The sequence below is a fragment of the Phoxinus phoxinus genome (assembly GCF_949152265.1).
Source record: "Phoxinus phoxinus genome assembly, chromosome: 9".
NCBI lineage: Eukaryota > Metazoa > Chordata > Actinopteri > Cypriniformes > Leuciscidae > Phoxinus > Phoxinus phoxinus.
Window position 1 is genome coordinate 9506467 of NC_136884.1, and position 20909 is coordinate 9527375.

The window sequence follows — 20909 nt, forward strand, 5'->3', positions numbered from 1 at the left end:
ACATTACAATAAATCAGTTTTGAGGGACAAGTTTACAGTTTGTTAAGTTTAGGCTTACAACCAGGGTTAGGTGCTTCTACATCAGTGTTATTCATCTATCATTTCCCTGATTAAAGGGATTTTCAGAATTTTTTTCTGGGGATTTCTCTTGTCAAATACAACAGTGGATGGTCTCACATGGAAAAACCAACACTATAGCCATCCAGACCCAAATGAAATATTCAAACATGATAAACATGCTTTTGGCAGCATCCATCACACACAGTCTCATTAACCCCTGCATATCCAACCTACAGACACAGCAACAACTTTATTTAGGAGGAACTTTATCATCCTTTCTCTCTTCCTCTCTCAATTTCTCTTCTTCATTAAGCAGGTCAAGGATCACTTGACTCTCATGCTTCCTCAGGAGAAAATAAGGCTTTCGGAAAATAAATGTGCACTATGAGAGTTTGAGGCTAGTCAATCCAGATAGGCAGCTAACGGTTAGTGAGAGTGGCCTTTTTGAGCTCCGAACATCGTAATAGCCCATAATGAATAGCAGACTATAATTGTGGGTAGTTAAGATGGCAAAATACTATAAATAATCGTATTAAATTTACTTAGTATTATTTAGCCTATGCATTACATGGTAATCTCATCTTCAATTGAGAAGATGACTGGAAAAAAGTGTCCCAATCAACCTGGTACTATACATAAAAATGCACAAAAAGTGCAGTAAATGCCTTTTAAACATGAAAAACAAGGTGTCACTTTAACTGGGTAAACACAACGGCCCTGCTCAACCTCACCATCTCCATCCATGTCTGCGGCAGCGTATTTCACTCAGGGAGAACATAACCTGAAAACCAAATGTAACTCTCAGTGTCTATTTTGAGGCCTGCATTGCTCTCACTGTCCCATGGGCCGCTGGTGCACTTCTAAGTGGGTTAGAGGGGGGGGAACTACCGCTCCAGGCCTACTTAGGACACGGAGAATGGCCAATTATTGCCCAAATCTGATATATAATATTCCACGTTTCCAATTCCTCACCAAGCACTTAGCTCATTGGAGTCTGAAGCTGACAATATGTCCTTCAAAAACCAAGGAACTGTTTAAACGTTGAAAAGGCAACTGTCCATCATTGAAGGATTATTCCTGACAGGTTTACAGATGCACACAGCAGCCCATGATTATATTAATCAAGGTCAATGGAGATTTTAAATGGCGATATGGCACCACCTAATGGTAGAATGGTGTAATTACATCAAATGTATTTAGGAATATAGACTGGATATAATTTAACGTATTAAAACTATACAAACAAATAACTAAAGCGTAGCTGAAATGCAGTACATTTCTTGATCTTGTAAGACTGTGTGAGATATTTTTATTTCTGTCAGTCACACTGTTGGGGGGTTGTCTAAACCTAGAGGGATGTGAGATAAAATGTCAGAGATAATGTATGGGAAATTACCTTTAAAGTGCCAAACACAGCCGTGGGGAAAGGTTACGGTGCCTGTGGCTGCGGTTTATTCCCCGTCAGGCTGGTTGAGGTCTGGGCTTCAGTGAATCATCGGGAGCACCAGAGACCCCGCAGAGCACAGACCCCCGCATCACATCAAACCAGTGATAACCAGTGACAATGACAAAGAGAATCCGTTGAAAAATCTATGGAGTCACATACAATGCAAACAATATATACCCTCTAAACTTTGCCTTCTGCAAATAATTGTTCTAACAATTATGTGAATATGACTGAGAGTTTATCAATCTGTATCTATAGTGTCTAGATAGATAGATACTGTATTTACTTTGCTTGCTTGCTTGGGTTAGTTTTACAGCAAGACCGCAGCATACAAAAAGCCATGGTCAATTTCTTCAGCACGGAGGAGGCTGACAATAGCTCAATCGTCTTCAAAATTTACAATAGCCTAAATCTATTTTTCAGTGTATAAAATGTTCCAGAGTGAAGAAAGGACACAACCCTGAGGGGACCCTGTGGGTGAAGACAATGTCTCTGACAAACACCCATACTCTTTGGATTCGATCAGTTAAAGTCAAGGATCCAACTATCATACAATCAAAACCAAAACTCAAAAGCTTCCCTACTAAAATGTGAGGTTGTATCATATGAAAAGCAGATGAGAAACCAACAAATAAAATTCTAGCCTGATTCTAACTTCCTTCTAAATGCTTAAGAACCAAATTCAACAGAGTGGCATCCTCTACTCCACGCCTGGCCCTATAAGCAAACTGAAGAGGGTCAAGGGAATATTATAAGAAGCTCTTTTTTTCAGCAATCTTTTAAAACTCGTCATTAAGGAAGTCAGAGCAACTGGCCTAAAATCATTTAGTGATTGTTTTTAGCCACTGGAATGACTGTAGAGGTCTTCCATAAACTCACCAGTTTCTGTTGAATGAGATACATTTGAAAAATATAATAAAAAAATAGGTCCAAATTGCTCTGCACAGGAGATAAGCAGCCAGCCGTCCCTCAAAATTATCATGCCCCTGCTTTACTTAAATAATTACCTGAGTTAAATTATATTTCTGCTCACAAAGTATATTCATTATAAGTATCAAATCAACCTAACAAAAAAATCATTGAATGCTTGTGCATATAGATACTGTAGATAGATTTTTTTTCCCAGAATCTATCTATCTATCTGCATTGAATTATGTGTTCAGACAGTAGATTAATATGAACATTTAGTAAGTATTATCTAGTATTATTAGCAAGTGTCTCTTTAATCCAACATTAAGGGACTGATATAAAATGGACAAAAATACATTGGCAGCAGTAATGAAATTCAGCACCGGAAACTGCTTGCTCACAATCCATTTTCTAATGTTAGATTATAAAGCACATTGAGAAAGAGAGAGAAAGAGAGCTCATTGTGCCATTCTAGCAGAATGAAATAGTCCATTATGAGCTTACAATCATTACAGAACAAGTACATGTGTGAGAGTCATACTGCACCCAAATCTACACTCCATCACATGTGTGACAGATTGAGACAGATATATCAATGTTTAACATGAAAGAAATGATTTCACTCATATATGCATTCATTTCACTTTTATTAACACCATGTTAAAAATGAAAGAGCTTTTAAAATAACAGTATTACGTATAATATTCAAATTTATGCTGCTCTAAATAACTACTCTGAATTAAAAAAAAACACATATTTTCGAGTTCCTGAGTACATAATTGAGATTTGAAATGCCATTTGTAATCAGTTTCTTCACATTCATCCTTTTCTTCTAAAGTATTATTTTGTAAGGAAAGGTTAACTACTTTCAAAATAAGTTTTAAACATCATGGTATACCCTTATGAGTTGGTTAAAGCAGTTAAAGAAATGCAATTTGAGTTCGTGTTTTTGTTTTTTAAAGGTGAAGTGTGCCATTTCTGTGCCACACGCAGCTATAAAAAATGTAAAAATTAATTTACAGTTTCAAACTGGTTTTCCAAACAGTCCTCCTATCCATCAGTTTTCAGACAAGGAGCCAATCCTGCTCAAAACTCACACACCACACTGTTTTACACAAGTAAAACACGTTTTAACAGAGCCACTGATACAGCTTTCTGGGAAAAGTGGTATCTGAAATCTGTCTGTTCAAATAAAATCTATTCAAATCGAAATAACTGAAAGAAAAAATAAATCACCGGAACGATCACTTGGCATTTTGCTTTTGGACGTTCACTCTAGGTGGCAATCCATCAGCAGAAAAAGGATTCAGAGTACATTTTTTCCAGGATTTTCAGGAAACTGCTGCTTTACTTGTGAAGTTGCTGGTGAGAGCTGCACCTGAGAAAAACACTCATTTTTAGAATCTCTCATGATGCATCTGTGAAAGAGCTTTCACGCGGTTTAAAAGTGTGTGAGAGAGAAAGGGTGCAAATGTACTTTGGATTTAAAAAAATAATAGTTTTTGTCAAGCCCTAAAAATAGGACACAAATCCATTCTCTTACAATTTACAATTCTCTTTATATTCTCTATATATTACTATACATATAGTTGTTCAAAAGTTTGGGGTTTTAAAGAAATTATTCAGCAAGGAATTGATTAAATTAGCCAAAATTAGTAACCAAAACTCAGTTGTGAGTTTTTATAATGTTACGAAAGATTTGTATTTTAAATAAATGAATGAAAGACCATGAAAAATGTCAAGCAGCATTACGGTTTTCAACATTAAAAAATAAAAAAATAGTTTCTTGATCACCAAATCAGCATATTAGGATGATTTCTGAAGGATCATGTGACACTGAAGACTGGAGTAATGATGCTGAAAATTCAGCTTTGCCATCACAGGAATAAATTACATTTTACAATAGAAAAAAAATATTTGTACATTTTTCACAATATTACAGTTTTTACTGTATTTTTGATTAAATAAATGCAGCTTTGGTGAGCATACGTGACTTCTTTTTAAAAAAAATCAACACACAGACATAATTTTAACGAATAAATGAATATAAAAATAAATAAATCCTGCCTCAAGCACGAGTGATTATTTCCTGTATGAATTCTTGCTTGTTTGGTTGTAAAACGTAGTTTGTAGAACAGACAGAGTTGTCTGCGAGTCTTCCAATTGAAAAGTCGTGTGCGATTAACAGCGATCCAACGACTTTTAAAATCGTGCAGAGTACCCGGCATTAGGTGTAAGAAAATGTGAGTTCATGAAAGTTCAGCTAGAACCCGTGTCACATTGTCGTCTGACATCCTTCCATCCCTCAAGAACCGGCCATTCATTCAGCACCCGCTGCGAGACGGTCTGCTCTCTCGCTTTCTTCCACTCTGTCTGTCACTTCTCAGCTCATTTCCCCTGTGTCACAGGAGTGTGTGTTCCAGCTGACCTGACGCTGCAAAGTGCGAGCGCTGGCCTACTTTCACGGTCCTCAGAGTTCTCTCAGGTCAGGCGCTGCTAGCACAGATAAACTTGTTTTGAAACTTGTTCTTCAGAGGCTTTCGCTGGGTCACTCTAATTGGGTTACCGGAATGGAGGGACCGTAAAACCAATCACAAACACATAACCCTTGATTTCACCTCTGGACGACAGTAAAGGGCTTGAAGAAGCAATTCACCTCACAGAACATCAGCACAGAAACAAGCTCCTTCAAATGTACTGTACCTCGTCTTGCAAACATGGTACTCACTAAATCAATTCTTTGAAGATTTCCTGTTATGACTAGAGAAGCGTGTCCGAGAGGATGTGGATCTTGTTGAAAGGGCATAAAAAGTGCCTCCTTTCCCCATTGGAAACCACTTGACCCTTGTGAAACCCCCTTAGTAAATGTGACAGAGCAACATTGTGAGGGAAAAGGTTTGAGCTCAGGGACACATTTACAGAATCTCCATTGCTTTGCGATTGTCATTTGTGTCGTTGTCCTGAGAAACAACACAAGCAGCTGCCCTTACATTCGCTGAGCACACTCAGATTTGTCTCTGACCTCTGACCTTGTCAGCAGAACTACTTCTAGTTCAGTTTCCAGAGCGTTCAATTAGATGATTGGCCCTCAGAGGATTCCGTTGCGTCCCGACGAGCCAATCAACAATGATGAAGATTGCGTCCTGTTGGGATTATTACGCAGCACTTTTCAGCCAAGAATCCCTCCGGACAGCCCTAAGAGTTAAAGAAAGAGAGCAGTCATTGTACATGCAAATACATAACTCATCTTTCTAAGAAACCTTTGCTTTAAAACATAGTGAGTGGACTACAAAACACGCTCTTAAAAAAATAAAGATTCTTTATTCGCATTGATGGTTCCATGATGAACTTTTTTTAACACCTATGGAACCTTTGCAGTGAACATTGGGGATAAAAAACTGAAATAATCACACTTCACATAAATATATATATATATATATATAGAGAGAGAGAGAACTGTTCACTCAAATGTTCTATGGAGAACCCAATCGTTCTTCTAATTTAATGCATCACTGTGTGAACCCTCCTTGGAGTAAGACAACCCAGAATGCATTGTGACAAATACAAGATGGTTGACGTCGGTCGAAGTAGGAAAACAAAGGCCGCATCAGAAATCGCATACTTCCCTACTATATAGTAGGCGAAAAGAGGGTATTTTCGAGTATGCCCGAATTCACAGTACACACAGTAAAAGTGTAGGCGAAAAGTACCCCGATGACCCACTTCTTCCGGACAGATCCTGAAGTGTGTACTGTATATGATGGACACTTTACTATCCCATGAGGCCACGGGAGAGGATTTATGAATGGAGGTGAGGTGAAGTAACTGAAGCTGGTAGGTCACATGATAATGACAGCATGGCAAATGTAGTACGTCCGGATTACATTCATAGAACAAGCATTAATACTATAGAACGTACTATTTTAGCAGTCGTAGAGTAATTACTTATTCAAAATAAGTATCTTCTCAAGAAATTATGTGATTTCGAATGCAGCCAAAGTCTAAAAATACTTATATTTTATTCAATACAAAAAAAACTGTTAAAGTAGTGCAGTATAATTCAAACTGAGCTGTTGTATACTCAATACTTGTGCCCATTAAGAGTTTTGCGCTGTTAGCTTAGCAACATGCTAACATCAAACTCCATTGAAATAAATTATTCATGGAGTTCCAATTCCAAATACGGTAAGGTCGCAAAGAAAGCTGTAGGCTGAGGCAACTCGTTTCGATTTATGTTCGCCATTTGATCAATAATGGTTTAATGTTACAAGTGGCATACTTTGAAGTTTGTAGAAAAAAGCAAAGATGGGCTTACCTTTATATCCGTGCGTTCAGCTCTAAATATCGTTATTCTGTTGATGGAAAATATGCGTTAGTTGATATAGTTAAGCACAATAACATTCTCTCACACATGTGCATCAGTGCTATTTTAGTATTATTTAAATACTATTATATCATATTTAATATTATTTTGAATTGGCCTTTATATTTTAATTTTTAATTTTAATTTGTGTAATTCTGTGATTTTGTCCTTTTTTTATATTTCTATATTGTTATTTATTTCAGTTTTAGAATTGAGTATTTTTAGTAGGCCTACTTCAGCTTAAGTTAGTTGACAAGACAACATTTTCATTTAAGTTTTTCAACTTATTTTTATATTCTATTTTATTCTAGCTTTATTTCAAATAACCAAAAAAAAAAAAATATATATATATATATATATAATTTTTGTTTTTAATATATATATAAATATATTTTTTTTAACCACTGAGGTGCATCCCCTCACACACAAACCTTTAGCTTTACTAACACACTCTTTGGCACTCAGCAGTTTCCGCTTCCCCTGAGGAAAGATGTTTCTCCAATTAACACATCCCAGAGGCTTCAAGAACAACTCTCCCAGAACACACACACACACACACACACACACACACACACACACACACACACACACACACACGCACACACGCACACACACGCACACACGCACACACACACACACACACACACACACACACACACACACACACACACACACACACACTCACACTCACACACACACACACACACACACACACACACACACACACACACAATAATTGATTACTTTAATTTAAGATTTTTTTTGTCCACCCCTTTTTTTTATTAATTCTCAACATGAGACCAGAGAGAATTGAGGAAATTGGTTTCCATAAAGTAAGTAATGAGTTTCTGGAATAGAAGGCAGAGAGTGGAACTTCATTCCCACTGCATTCACACTTACATCTCCTTCTTTCTCTTTTAAATTTATATATACCTCAGTGGATTAACAAGGTACGGAGAGAAAAAAATGGTACATAAGTCTTTTCTTATCCCACTTTCTAAGTTCACATGCACCTTTTACAAGGACTTTGTTTTTAGATGGAATCAAATTAACACTGAAATGATAAAAGACTGTCTCACGATATTGCTCTAACTATTTCCACACCGCAATGACATTACAGAACATGCATAGTGGATTGTGATTGGTTTTATTGATATACTTCATTGCCTCTATCTATCCCATTGATCATCAGAAAACAAGACTGATTTATTGTCTGATCACTGGTTTATACATCTACTGTTTTAATCTACTATTACTAGCACTAGCACTACCACTACCACTAATGATAAGCAAATACAAAGGGCAAGTGCATGTAAAGCTGTGTCATTATCTCACCTTTGTGTGTGGACGGTGCCTGGCCGATGGCCACGTTGCTGAGGTCTGCAGGTAAGCCCACATACACTCCACCATAGTTCATCCTCTTCTCCTCGTCGACAGACGAATCGTCTTGCTGCCTGTGGGCCCAGAACAGAACTAAGAGATGAGAGATGATCAAAGTCTTGAGGGGTCATGCATCAAATGATGAGTTTGGTGAGACTATCCTATAGAGATCCTTGATTAGAAACCCTGAACACAACCTCTGGTGTGTTATTGTGGGGAATGTGTGTGGCGGTGAGACTCTCTCCTGCGGAGTGCTGGTGCTTGCTGTTCGCATGTGGGAGAATAAGTCCAGAAACTGTTTGGAAAATGACAGGCAGTGTTTAAGCCCCGCTGGTTTATTTCCCCTCTGAAGGGAAATGGATTGACAAGCAGTTCCAGAAACCGAAGGACACAGCGAGGCTTACTTCCACTCCTGTTTATCCTATTCACTCTCTCTGAAGTTAAAGTCTTTTGAAAAGTTATGCGAAACAAATTGCAGAAGAAAATTTTAAAAATCTACCAGGTAACCATATTATTCACCACAATAACAAAGATAATTCAGTTACTGTGACAACTGAAAAAAAACAAACCAAACAGTGCAAAAAGCTTTGTGTGTGTGTCTGTCTGTGTGTGTGTGTGTGTGTGTGTGTGTGTGTGTGTGTGTGTGTGTGTGTGTGTGTGTGTGTGTGTGTGTGTGTGTGTGTGTGTGTGTGTGTGTGTGTGTGTGTGTGTGTGTGTGTGTGTGTGTGTGTGTGTGTGTGTTTAATGAAAATTATGAGTTGCCAAAGTATATATATTTTTGTTGTACTGAATACTCACACATCTTTGGCTGACTCAGATGGGCCTGTGGAAATAAACAAACATACAGATTAAATCATGCCACATGTTTTCTTTTGATCATTATATACACACTGAATCATTTTAAAGGAACATTTGTATTGCTCTCTTAAATCTGCCTCATCCGCTTATAACCTCCATAAAATACACATTCCCACAGGTACAGACCTGGTTTAAAAAAAAAAGTGCTTTAAAATAATAATTATTTGTGAAGTAATTCATATTATTATAAAGTTATTATGTTACTATTACGAAAATCTGCCCGACAACACCTTCCTAATATATTTATGACACAAATATATAAGGAAGGGGTTGTCGGGCAGATTTGACATTTGCTGGTATAATGAGAGCTCTGTCCAGTGTCTGGTCAATCAAACTATATGAGTCATCAAGCTAACACTGTGTGTGTGTGTGTGTGTGTGTGTGTGTGTGTGTGTGTGTGTGTGTGTGTGTGTAGTTCTTTAAGTTAACTGACGTAGTTCTGCACCTATTATCTAGCTTACATAAGCAGGGGGGAAAAACTTATTATCTGAAACTCCACATATATAATAGACAGTGTCTTAATTACTCTGTTAAGATTACCTGTATCCCCACAAATTCCTGCAGACACAAACCTGATTCAACAATGCATTTTTCAATTTTTCAATGCAAATTATATATTTTCATCCCACTGTAATGCTTAAAATTATAATTTGACTCATTTTTTGACGAGTCCACTACAACCCTCACAGAGCAGTCGATATCGATTCATGCCTATTCCTGCCAAGGCTCCTGTTTATTTGCTTGCTCAAGTGAGATGACTCACACTGAAGCGTGTTCAGATTGCGGTCTAACTCTCTTGATTTTTGAAAATTGACTGAGGACAGAACGTTCACCGACACACACACGCACACACACACTTTGTCCACGTCCAGCTGAGAGATATGTCAGTCTCATAAGATCCTCTAAGAGGTTCACATCCCTTTCCAGCAGTGTAAACAAACACTATTCATGCATTTCATTTAGTCTCAATGGACCTAAAGGCATGACTCGACCACAATCAAGAAAAGCTTTACTTCTAATATATCATACTAGTTGTGTAACGATTAGATCTATTTAAATCTGCAAGGACTGGGTTGAGTGACTCTTGGTGAATGTTTCAGTCCTGACAGACTCTCAAATCTCCCATTCACAACAGTGTGTGTCTGGCCAGCAGCCAATGGTTTGTGAAGGGAGAGAGATACGACTAGAAGGCTAAACTCACATGAGCAGACATGGGTTTGTTTACAGAGCTCTCTCTCTCACACACACACACACACACCAACACACAGACTCGTATCGCACACACAGAAATAAGGTCAGAAAAGCAACACTTACCTGCAGCTGTGCTGCCAGCGGTGGAATTCCCACAGCCCATGCTTTAAAATTGACCAAAGTGAATCTAAGGGATGGAAAGAGAAGAGATGGACAGTCCAGAGGGGAATGAGAAGGGAAAAAGAGAAAGAGACAGGAGAGGGATGAATGGAGGGATGATGATGAGGGAAGTGCAGTCTGAATGTGTCTGAGCTGATGTACTTCCCTTGAGTCTCTCAGAGAGAGGCAGGACGCTTGTACAGGGGGAGAGAGGGAATGAGAGAGAGAGAGAGAGAGAGAGAGAGAGAGAGAGAGAGAGAGAGAGAGAGAGAGAGAGAGAGAGAGAGAGAGAGAGAGAGAGAGAGAGAGAGAGAGAGAGAGAGAGAGAGAGGGGAGGAGGGTGGTGAGAGGTATTCCTCCACCCTGGCAGGGTTGCCCAGGTAACAGAGATTGTGTGCATGTGTTGGGAAGAGGGTTGATAACACTGTTGGAAAGGCAAAGCTAATTATAAAAAATAAAAAATGCGATGTGTGCAAATTCACAGTTTCTTTAGAACAGTGACTCTAATACAGGGGCCAAGGAGGCCATAGCAAACTTTTACAGGGGTAACATTGTCTGAAAAACATATTTAAAAAAAAAGTTAATTTATAATACATAACATTCAATAATAGCATTTAATAGTTTATTTTAAATTATTTTAAGACAATTAAAAAAAAAATGTGCCCAAATTTTATTAAATATATTAACATAAAAATACATTAATATATAATACCAATAATCGGCATAGTTTCAAATTCCACAAATAAAATGCTAAAACCAACATACTGTGCAAAATGTAAACTGAAATTTTACTCTCTTTTTTTTGTTGGGGGGCTGGATGTCCAAAGTAAAATCTCACTCACACACACACACACACACACACACACACACACACCAAAGGTGACGTCACTACAGAAGTATCCTGCCTGAGAAAATGACAGAATGACATATGAATTGTATCTTATTAGGAGCAGCATAAGCCACAACCACAGACCGTAAATGTCTCTGTATCCATGTTCCCTGTCCTTTTAGCAGGCAAGTGAGGACATAGACTAATTATACATTCTGCTTTGGGTTGAAATGGCTCTCTGATTCGTGTACAACACAGAACAAAGAGAAGAAACAAGACACTCAGGTGATAAAAAGTTCTGAATCTTCTAGAGCATCAGAAAAGATTAAAGACTACATCACAGTGCACTGCACATTATCGGTTTTCTAACTTTCTAACACAACTGATTAAATCCATCCTGAAGACCTCAAGAAAAAACAGGTAGGCTACATACAGTATATGCACTTATAATCTAGGTGGCGAGTGCACTGGAGTGTTTAAAAGCAGAAACGGTAAGCTTTTAAACTTGGGAAGCGCATGAATTATTCATTAAATATGCTAAATATTAGATCTGTAAAGTTGTCTTCATCCTGATGAATTCTGGCTTATAGCTTTAGTTATTTTCTCTCTCTGTATTCAGCCGGTAATGAGTCATACACTTGGCCTTTTCACAACTGTTATTTCCTTTCACCATGTGCCTTCCACTTACATTAAAACTTCCTGAGAATGCTTAATGGTTTAGAGTCATCAGGCCAGTTAGCAACTCCATTTAGACCTTCGACTAGTCGGCGTTATTCTTAGTCACAGAAAGGAAGGCAGTTTTTTGCACTCTCTCCTCACAGGAGTAGGAGTTAATGACATTGAGATCACAGGGACATAATTAAGATTTGTCTCTCCTTTTTTTTAGTCCAAATGGGTGTAGTAGGGAATAATTTAGGCAGCAGAGGGCAGTATATTAACATTGTTAGGTGTTTCTAGCTAATTTAAGTAAACAAATGTGGTATTGGCCCTCTAATCCTGTATCAGAACACCAAAATTCTAAATAAATCCAACGAAATGAAGAAGAAAAAAGGTCAGAACCTGAGGAGGAAAGAGTCTGGAAATAGCCGGAGATGAAAGAGAACAAACAACTTCAGCGCACACAACATCTAATTCAATGTACTTTAGCTTGTTGTCCTCCCGTAAATGGCGTCACAGCCTCGTCTGTATGTTGGAGTTACTGACACATGTTCGTGTTTCACTCACGCCTGGGACCAGAAGTGATCCGTGTCCTAGTTTACTCTGAAAGCTCTCAGGCCTTCAGGCAGGACCATTCAGAGAAAACAACAATTAATGTCTACTTAAATAAACCAATGAAGTTAACGGTGTGGAGAGAGAGAGAGAGAGAGAGAGAGAGAGGGGGGGGGGGGGGTTGCAATCCGATATTTACCTCTTCTTCTTTTTTACTATCTGTTTTCCCATGTAGATCCAGTGCACAAACAAACTTTTAAAACTGTTCCCCTTTTCCGCTCCACTCACATACTTCTGCTCCAGCCTGACTTTTAGACAAGTAAAAAACATTAAATAAAAAATTAAACCCTATTTTTGTTGGTAGAAGAAGAAAAAAATCACAAGCAAAAGCAAGAGTGCTGTTGTACTGAAGATTAGCAGTGCAGTCAGCACTTGTGTTCCTGCAAAAAGTTTTATTTGAGTATAATTTCTATATTATTATAGTTCTCAACTTTTCATTGCAATGTTAATAATCTCTTGTGTTTTTGACATTTTTGTAGTTTATGCACTTTTGACATACGTAATCAAATGTATATTTCTAAATAGTTTATAATGAGCTTTATTTCAGTAATTGTAATAGGCCTATGTGCGTTTTGATTTCGTAATCAAAATTTTGATTACTTTGCTTTCAGCTTTATTTGAATTAACAAAAACATTTCAACCAGTTTTACTTCCAAATAACAACACCGGTGTGAAATTAAATAAATATTCATGCTGTAATTTATTTCAGACGGGCGTGCATTCATTTCCTGGAAAGCACATCCAACACATTAACACTGACAGTAATGGCTTGACATAATACAGTACAAACCATTTACAGTCACTCCCATCTGCAGTGGCTTTCTAATCTACATACACCAGCGCTACCTTTCCCTTTAGTATTGGTCTCTAGACAGAACACTGTTTAAAATGCACTTTTGGACTTGACTCATTGATCTTAACGCCTCTAAATTTGGTCTTGATTGTTGTAAAGGACCCATCAGCTGTCTATATTGCTTGAAAGCAAACATTTATTAGTGCGTGGACCACTAAACAAACTGCTGATTTAATGAGGACTACTCATTACTAGTTAGTATTAATGGTTTTTACCAACCATAACAATACATTTGACTGATCATTAAAACTAATTAAGAAAAACTATCACCTGGTTCTTACCTCATCTCTGGCGTCATCTATAAAGATGTATCTAGAGTTGCAGGATCCTCATCAGGATGCTTGCAAGTATCTATTGGTTTGGTTCTAGGGCGTTGAGATGTCAGACCAGGGATATATTCGAAAAAATTATTGTATAACATCATTTAACAGGCCAAAGAGGAAGCGAACAGTTATTGTACAAAAACAGAGAAACATAACTAAGGTCCCTATTGCAATTTTTTAATGCAGACACAATCACCACACAACTGATCATTATTACTCGTATTTGTAAGGCACTACCTGGTAAAGAAAGGCAAACAAGAAGCTTTACAATAAGCCATTGACACGGTAGCTAGACAACACAGGAGAACTGACAGGAGGAGCGAGAAAAAGGTGAAAAGAATATGAAATCTTGGCAGTCTGGCTATATTTACAGTTCAAAGGCATTTCCCGTTGTGTCCATCATGCTCAGAATGGGCGGTGCCAGCCTCTGATTGGCTGCAGAGTGACTGTCACCGCTTACCAAAAGGCAACACGAGTCACTCCCACTAGTAAAGTTCATGACTAAACAATATTCCACATTATTCTTTTGTCATCAAGAGTGTGCAGTGTTTGGCACAATTGAGTCAGAACATACAGGTAGGAAAATCGTACCATTCACAAATTACCACGAAAAAAAAAAAAAAATCACTTTGACGACAGATTAAGATTACCATCAGCTGCCTTACCATTTTATATATATATCTTTTTCTTTTATCAATTAAATCACACTTTAAACTAAATAATTTGATACATATAAAACAACAGATGCATTAGATGGTCGCGGATAGCTGCAAATTTTTTTTGGTAAGCTCTAAATAAAATAAATGTATACATATTTTAAAAGTATGTAACAGTACCAATAAACTGAATTCAATTCATTCAATGACATCATGATTTAATTGGCATATGAGTTGCTCGGTCCAAACTATTGCTGTTAAGGCAAACGCTGAGAAAGTCACGTTCGTTCGCATTTCGTTATCACATTCAAAGAAAATTCTCTACCATTCGTGTGTTACACTTCTTTTTAAGCAAGACAACCAGCACTGTAAACTTCCTTGATTGAATCGGTCTTATATTGTTGATTTAAAATACAAAAATCATAATTGTGTCATAAAATAAGGCAAGCCGTGTCGAAGTGCACATATATAAAAGCAAAGATGGTACAAAACATAAAAATGCAACTGCTGGACCAGACACCAAAGGAACAGGAGATTAAAGCTTCCTTGGCCTTTGTTCTGAGTGTCTGCATGTCGCGGATCAAATGCACTCAATGACATTATTGTACGCAATCACCGGTAAAATACAATAAAAACAAAATCTTGGGAGGGACAAAAGAAGCACTGGCTCGGACATCAGCATCACGGACACCAATACAAATCGATAGTGCTACCACAAACAGAACCGTGAGCCAATGGCGTTGAACAACCCACAGGATGTGACATAATCACTGCACAGGAATGAAAGTGGCACTTAAAATACACAGGAAAACAAAACGGTGCTCTTCCACAGAAATAATTATCAATTTGTTTTGTCTAAAGCCTCTCTCTTGCTGCCTTAAGTGTAAAAATATATTTACATATAATACTATTTTATTTCATCTACACAGGAAGAATATACTGAACATCTGATTATTGGCATAGCAGAGAGAAAAAAAAACAAAATTGCTGGGCTTTCATTGTGCAGGTGCTGATCTGAGAAGTACTGTACCATAGTGAGTTTTCAATTTCAGCGACATTTGTGAGGTTCAGCTCAGAGTTTATTTTGGTCCCACTTAATCAAGAGCAAAGCTGAAAGCCATGAGGAAAGGAAGGGTCCGCAAATAGTCTGTGTTCCACCTCGCTTGATCTTTCACTCGCCGGAGCAGTGGCTCCATCAACCAGAGTCCTCCAGAAGGGATGTTCTTATATTGGAGCCCATTCAATTGAGCTGCATCTTGGATTTAGTGGCACTTCCGTCTCCCATCTCAAGTCCGGGCTCCCGACACTAAAGGTCGGTCACTTTATTTTCCAACGCAGCTGCGATCTGCTGCAGTCTGACGGTCAGCTGTTTGCTCTGGGCGGCAGGGTCCTCCTCCAGCGACGAGATGATCTACGGGTGGACAAGGCAAGAAATAATCAGATATTTGTGTGGTTTTACTCATTGATCTCTAGCAAGAAATATATGTAGCTGAGTAAGCGAGTCGGTATGGAAATGACCGTCGCCTCGCTCACATACTCTGATGTGTGATAACACCTACCCCGTCGTAGTACTTGCTGGCAAACTGGTAAAGTTGGTGCAATGCAACCTGGGTGTTTAACTTATCTGTGTGAGACTGGAGAAAGAGTCAAATCAGTTATTTACAATAATATGCATTTGATCAAATTAAATTAAATGTAAAAAAATACACAAAATAACTGAAATAAAATATTGAATAAAGATGTCAAAATAAAAAATAAATAGAAAACAAAATGACAAAATATATATATATATATTTTTTGAAAATAATAAAAATAAAACAAAACTAATTAAAATAGAAAATGACAAAATAACAAAACTGTAAAAATAACTTACAAAAAATAAAAATACCAAATCTAAAATACAAAAAAAAAGAGAAATGACAAGATAACAAAAAATAGAAATGACATAAAATAAAAATGACAAAATAGAAAATAATAAAAATAAAACAAAATAAAATAAAACAAAATATGACAAAACAAAATAAAAATGACAAAATATATAAAATGTATAGAATAATAAAATAATTAAATAAACGTACACGTGAAATCTCCGCAAGGTGCGTGTTCATATCTTGGTCACTGACTGGAACCATCTGCCGGATGCCTTTGTAATAACTGAAGAGCAAAGAGAACATGGTTACTTTTTCTGTGATTACATATGAACAAACTGTTGAACAGAATAGAAACCTACTCATCAACCATCTTCTTGTAAGTGGAGATTTCCTTTGCATAAAGCAGTTTGTTGCTGGGGGACTCCTGTGAAAGAGAGATCAAGAAAGGGACCATGAGAAAGAAAGCCGAGATGAAATAATAGGATTGATAAAGTACATCTTCGATCGTTGCTGCTCACCCGGGTTAGTTTGTGCTCAGTCTTGGTGCAGGCATCCATGAAGGTCTGGGCGATGACAGACAGAGAGGCGTCTACAACTTCCGTCACATGAACGTCAAACATGAAGTGAGGGTTTTTCAGAATGTTCACCCAGAACCGTAGAGGCAAACTGCAGAAATACACACACACAGCCATATACATCAATTTTTGAAGATAACTTCTTATTGAATGTCTTGCAAGGACAAAAAAAAAAAAAAAAAAAAAAAAAGTTACATTTATGTGTGATTCCACAAATCAAAATGCACTTTGTAGACAGTAATAAAAACAACAAAATAAAAATAAAAATATAATTAAGTAAAAAATAAACCATTTGAAGGAGGGCCTACCACTAATATTTTTTTTTTTAAGTGCATTGTTTTCGCACTTAAAAAGCAAGAAAACAAACCAAGGTTTTTTCAAGGTTTTACGAGGAAGGTTTTTTTCTTTCATCTAAAGTCTACCTGTCAAATTAAGCTCGGAGTACCAATCAATCTAGCTCAACGAAGACAACCACAACAAACCCTCTACTGAATAGAAATGCCATTTTATTTGAACTAAGGCATTGTTTTTTTGTTGAAAGGATTGTAATAGCTTTATCTTCATTCCTCCAGAGCTGTTTTTAATCCCTTGATCTAGTGCCTGTATCAGCACCTCCTCATTCCGTTAAAGACCATCATTTGTTAGAAAAAAAAGTTTTTGGAATGAGATTTTATTAGAACAACGTCCCAGCGGCACTGGGCAATCCATACTGGGTCAATAGCAGAGTCCCGTTGGCCTTGACTTAGAACGAACCCTTGAAAATAAATCAAAAACCTTGTCCGTGACTTACCCAGCAGTCACTGTTCTTCTGCAAAACAATAATGAGTAGGCTAATTTAATGAGCTGCTGATGGCAGTGGATGAGAGAGGGGGAGCAACAGAGAAAAGAGTACTTCAAGCGCGCTGATGCAGACCTAACCTGTCAATCTCTGCTCATCCAACAAGACACACTGTGAATTTAGAGATCATTTAATCTGCCAAGTTAAAAAGGGTTTGGATCATTTCCCTCCAGTGTTTTCAAATCTCTTAGGATGTTTTTTTCTAGTTATTGTGAGATCTGGAATTTCGTGGTTAGTTGTATGTGAACAAGTGCCTAGCTATAAATGGATGTGTATTGTAATTCACCACAAGTGTTAGACAGTGTGCTTTTAATTAAATGTGAAAGTTATTTTTAAATCGCAAGACCTCACAGCCAGCATAATGTTCACTGAATTTAATATCAATTGTTATTATAAAAAACACATTATAATATAATATAATATATTATATAAAAATATAATGCAGGGAATTTATTTTGTTAATATAAAATACATTATTTATACTGTATATGAATACATATATATTTTAAATAATAGAATGTAATGTAATGTAATATAATATATATATATATATATATATATATATATATTTACCATTAATTATTTAAAAATACATAGGCCCTACATTTTGAAAAAAAATCTCATTGTTTACAATGAAAGTCAATGAAACTCTTATTAACAGTTTGGGGTGAGTAAATGATGACATAATTTTTTCATTTTTAGTGAATGATCCCTTTAAGGGAATGTTCAGAACTGTTGAGCGTCACACAGTTTGAACAGTGTTTCATACCTGTTGGTCTTCCAAATGTGGATGGTCTCCTCATCAACGTTGTCATGTTTTAGAGCTTGTTCATCCAAGAAGTCAAAGAAATACTTGACTGCAGGTGGAACCACAGTCCCGGGACACAACACACTGCGGAAGAAATCATCCACAAACTGCTGCAGTGTGCCCTGTAACAAAAACACAGTACATTGCTTTCCAATTCACCTCAGTCGTTTCCAATTCAATTCAAGTCTAAATGTGAATGAAATGTTCAAATGTACAAGCAAATATTGAGTCTAATCCACCTTCATAGAGAGCAGTCTGGTCAGGTAAATCTCAGTGATGGCTTTCGTCGTGGCCTTGTCTTTCATACTCCCTCTCTTTGATTTCACTTCGTCAAGCTCATCCGCCGGTCTCACCAGGTGAAATACTTTATCGTCCTCCAGCAAAGCATTTCCTGTTCAACATAAAACAAGCACAATTGAAGGACTGATTGCTCTTCCTGTGTGGAGAACAGTTATTTTAAACACTTATTTAGTCCATTAGCTTGGATTCAGTTCTACTTTACTGTTCATTTAGTGCACCAGCAGATTTCTTTCATTCATTCTTTTTCCATCAATAAGGACTGTCAATATGTTTTGGACTATTAAGGGGATCAATAAGAAGCAATGCACTGGTGTCATTAAAACACAATTGGAGGTAGTAGTTTAAGACTTCAATACACTTCAAAGTCACTAACTTTCTTCGTGGTTGTCTTGATTCTGGTCGAAAGACTGCTGGGTGTGCAGAACTCTGGACAAGACAAGGGTGGCACAATCCCTCACCTAACACAAACACACACACACAGAATACAATATACAACCATCAATTCAGACACAAAATGGTATTAGTTTGAATTTTAACAAGAAAATAAGCAAATTTCAAAATTAACCTATTTTTACATCTGATTACTTAAATATGTAGTTCATTTTTTATGCCTTTAATCAATAAGACATCACAAAAAGATTGACAAGCAGAGATAATTTATTATTTAAATGTTTTTTTATATAATAATAATAGCAAAATAATAAGTATGAATATTTGTGTGTGGAAAATAATAATATTGTAAATATATAGTGGTATTGCATATTGTTTAATAAAATAATGCAGAATATCAATATATAATACAAAATAAAACAATTAATTAAAAGGCCTGCAATAAAATAAAATAAAACAATAAATAATAACGTTAAAAAAATGCCTTAACTACAAAAAAACTGTTAATCATAAATCAAATCATTTTAATAGACTGACAATTATAGCACAGTGACACTTCAAGACAACATTAATCAGTAAGAAACATAAGAGAGCCGTACTTTTCAGCGTCTGACAGGAAGCACTTGTGCAAATACTCACATTGTAATGGGCCAGTGTGTTGATTCGTTTCCACTTTCCCTCTTTCTGTGATGTCAAGTCCAGATCAGACAGGATCTGCCCTGTAGAGCCAGGGCGCCACTCTGTGGCAGGAAGAGGAAGTAATGTATTACAACACGGTATGAGGAGAAGAAAGAAAAAAAAAAAAAAAAAAACTTGCCACAAATTACACTTGACAACCTGAGAAGAAGAAAATCCCTGGCTGGTTTTTCCCTACACTACTGCATTTTAACCAGATTCATCTGTCTGATGGATGATGCGAGACATCGGCTTTAACAATTCAGCACATTTGGAAGAACAACTCATTAAGAACTGCAGGAGTGCAGACCGACATGCACAAGATCCCACCATTAATCAAACCGCTATCTGTTCAGAGCCGGGATTAAGCGTGTCTTCCTCCGATTCCTTTAAATGCAGCACGTTGTTAATAAAGAGAGCTATTTATGCGTGTTACTTTCATAAAGTTTAGAGGCTTTTGGAAATGTCTCTGCTGTAATGAATCATAAGTGCTGGGTGGTAAGGAAATTCAAATGTATGCAAGGTCTAACCGAGTGCGACGCTTTCCACCGTGGGTCTCTGGGAGTAGGGCAGATTCCTGTACACCTGCTCGATGATCTTCTCCTTCACCTGGGAGATGCTGTCACAGTTCAGGACTTTGACAGGGGTAACGTCAGGACCCTCACCGTGAACCAGCACCTGCAGGGTCTAAAAAGTTCAAATAGGCTTTAGTATCATCAAGTGTACAAAAGTCATCAAATAAACAAACATAAGAATCACTAGTCAATTCCTTAGGCTAAAATCTTGGTTGTAATCCGCTAACAAAATAAAAGTATCGTTTTTGCTTGTTTTCCATGAATCGTTCTCCGCCAAAACAGTTTCCTCCAGCTGGTAATGGCTGTTCAGTCCCTGAGGAGCAGTTTCACGGTTGAGAATGAGATTACAGACTCACTGCTGGCCAATGAAATGGTGTTAGGAGAACAATGATGGACACACAAACACTGTCTCTGCTTTCCTCTCTCTTACCATTCTGTATTAACAAGCTTTCCGGGACCCTTACTGACCGTTTCTGCTAGGAAACCACCTTTGTGGACATATTAGGACTAAACGGACATGCCGCACACTCCAGAAACAAGTGTGGTTGCTAAATTATATTTTCCAGGTAATTCCATCATC

At 37.2% G+C, this 20909-nt stretch overlaps 2 protein-coding genes across 3 annotated transcripts in view; both read right to left on the reverse strand.

The window, feature by feature from the left end:
- Nucleotides 1-4426: 4426 nt before the first annotated feature.
- On the reverse strand, nucleotides 4427-10568 carry LOC307004046 (uncharacterized protein; the record flags this gene model as incomplete). The annotated part of the gene is made up of 5 exons (XM_079622987.1): nucleotides 4427-5611; nucleotides 6732-6768; nucleotides 8115-8252; nucleotides 8958-8982; nucleotides 10332-10568. Coding segments are annotated over 4 exons (405 nt in total), but the record flags the coding sequence as incomplete, so codon positions are not given.
- A 4567-nt stretch (nucleotides 10569-15135) lies between these two features.
- The window catches only part of plxnb2a.1 (plexin b2a, tandem duplicate 1), a 98833-nt gene continuing 93059 nt past the window's right edge, over nucleotides 15136-20909 (reverse strand). For both annotated transcript variants that reach the window (XM_079622146.1, XM_079622147.1), the window contains 10 exons: nucleotides 20285-20441; nucleotides 19719-19819; nucleotides 19063-19147; nucleotides 18629-18780; nucleotides 18351-18511; nucleotides 16687-16834; nucleotides 16528-16592; nucleotides 16376-16451; nucleotides 15857-15931; nucleotides 15136-15708 (listed from right to left, as the gene is read on the reverse strand). In XM_079622146.1, the coding sequence (XP_079478272.1) occupies nucleotides 15604-15708; nucleotides 15857-15931; nucleotides 16376-16451; nucleotides 16528-16592; nucleotides 16687-16834; nucleotides 18351-18511; nucleotides 18629-18780; nucleotides 19063-19147; nucleotides 19719-19819; nucleotides 20285-20441 (1125 nt within the window). In that variant the 3' untranslated portion in view covers nucleotides 15136-15603. The remainder of the gene's footprint in view (nucleotides 15709-15856; nucleotides 15932-16375; nucleotides 16452-16527; nucleotides 16593-16686; nucleotides 16835-18350; nucleotides 18512-18628; nucleotides 18781-19062; nucleotides 19148-19718; nucleotides 19820-20284; nucleotides 20442-20909) is intronic.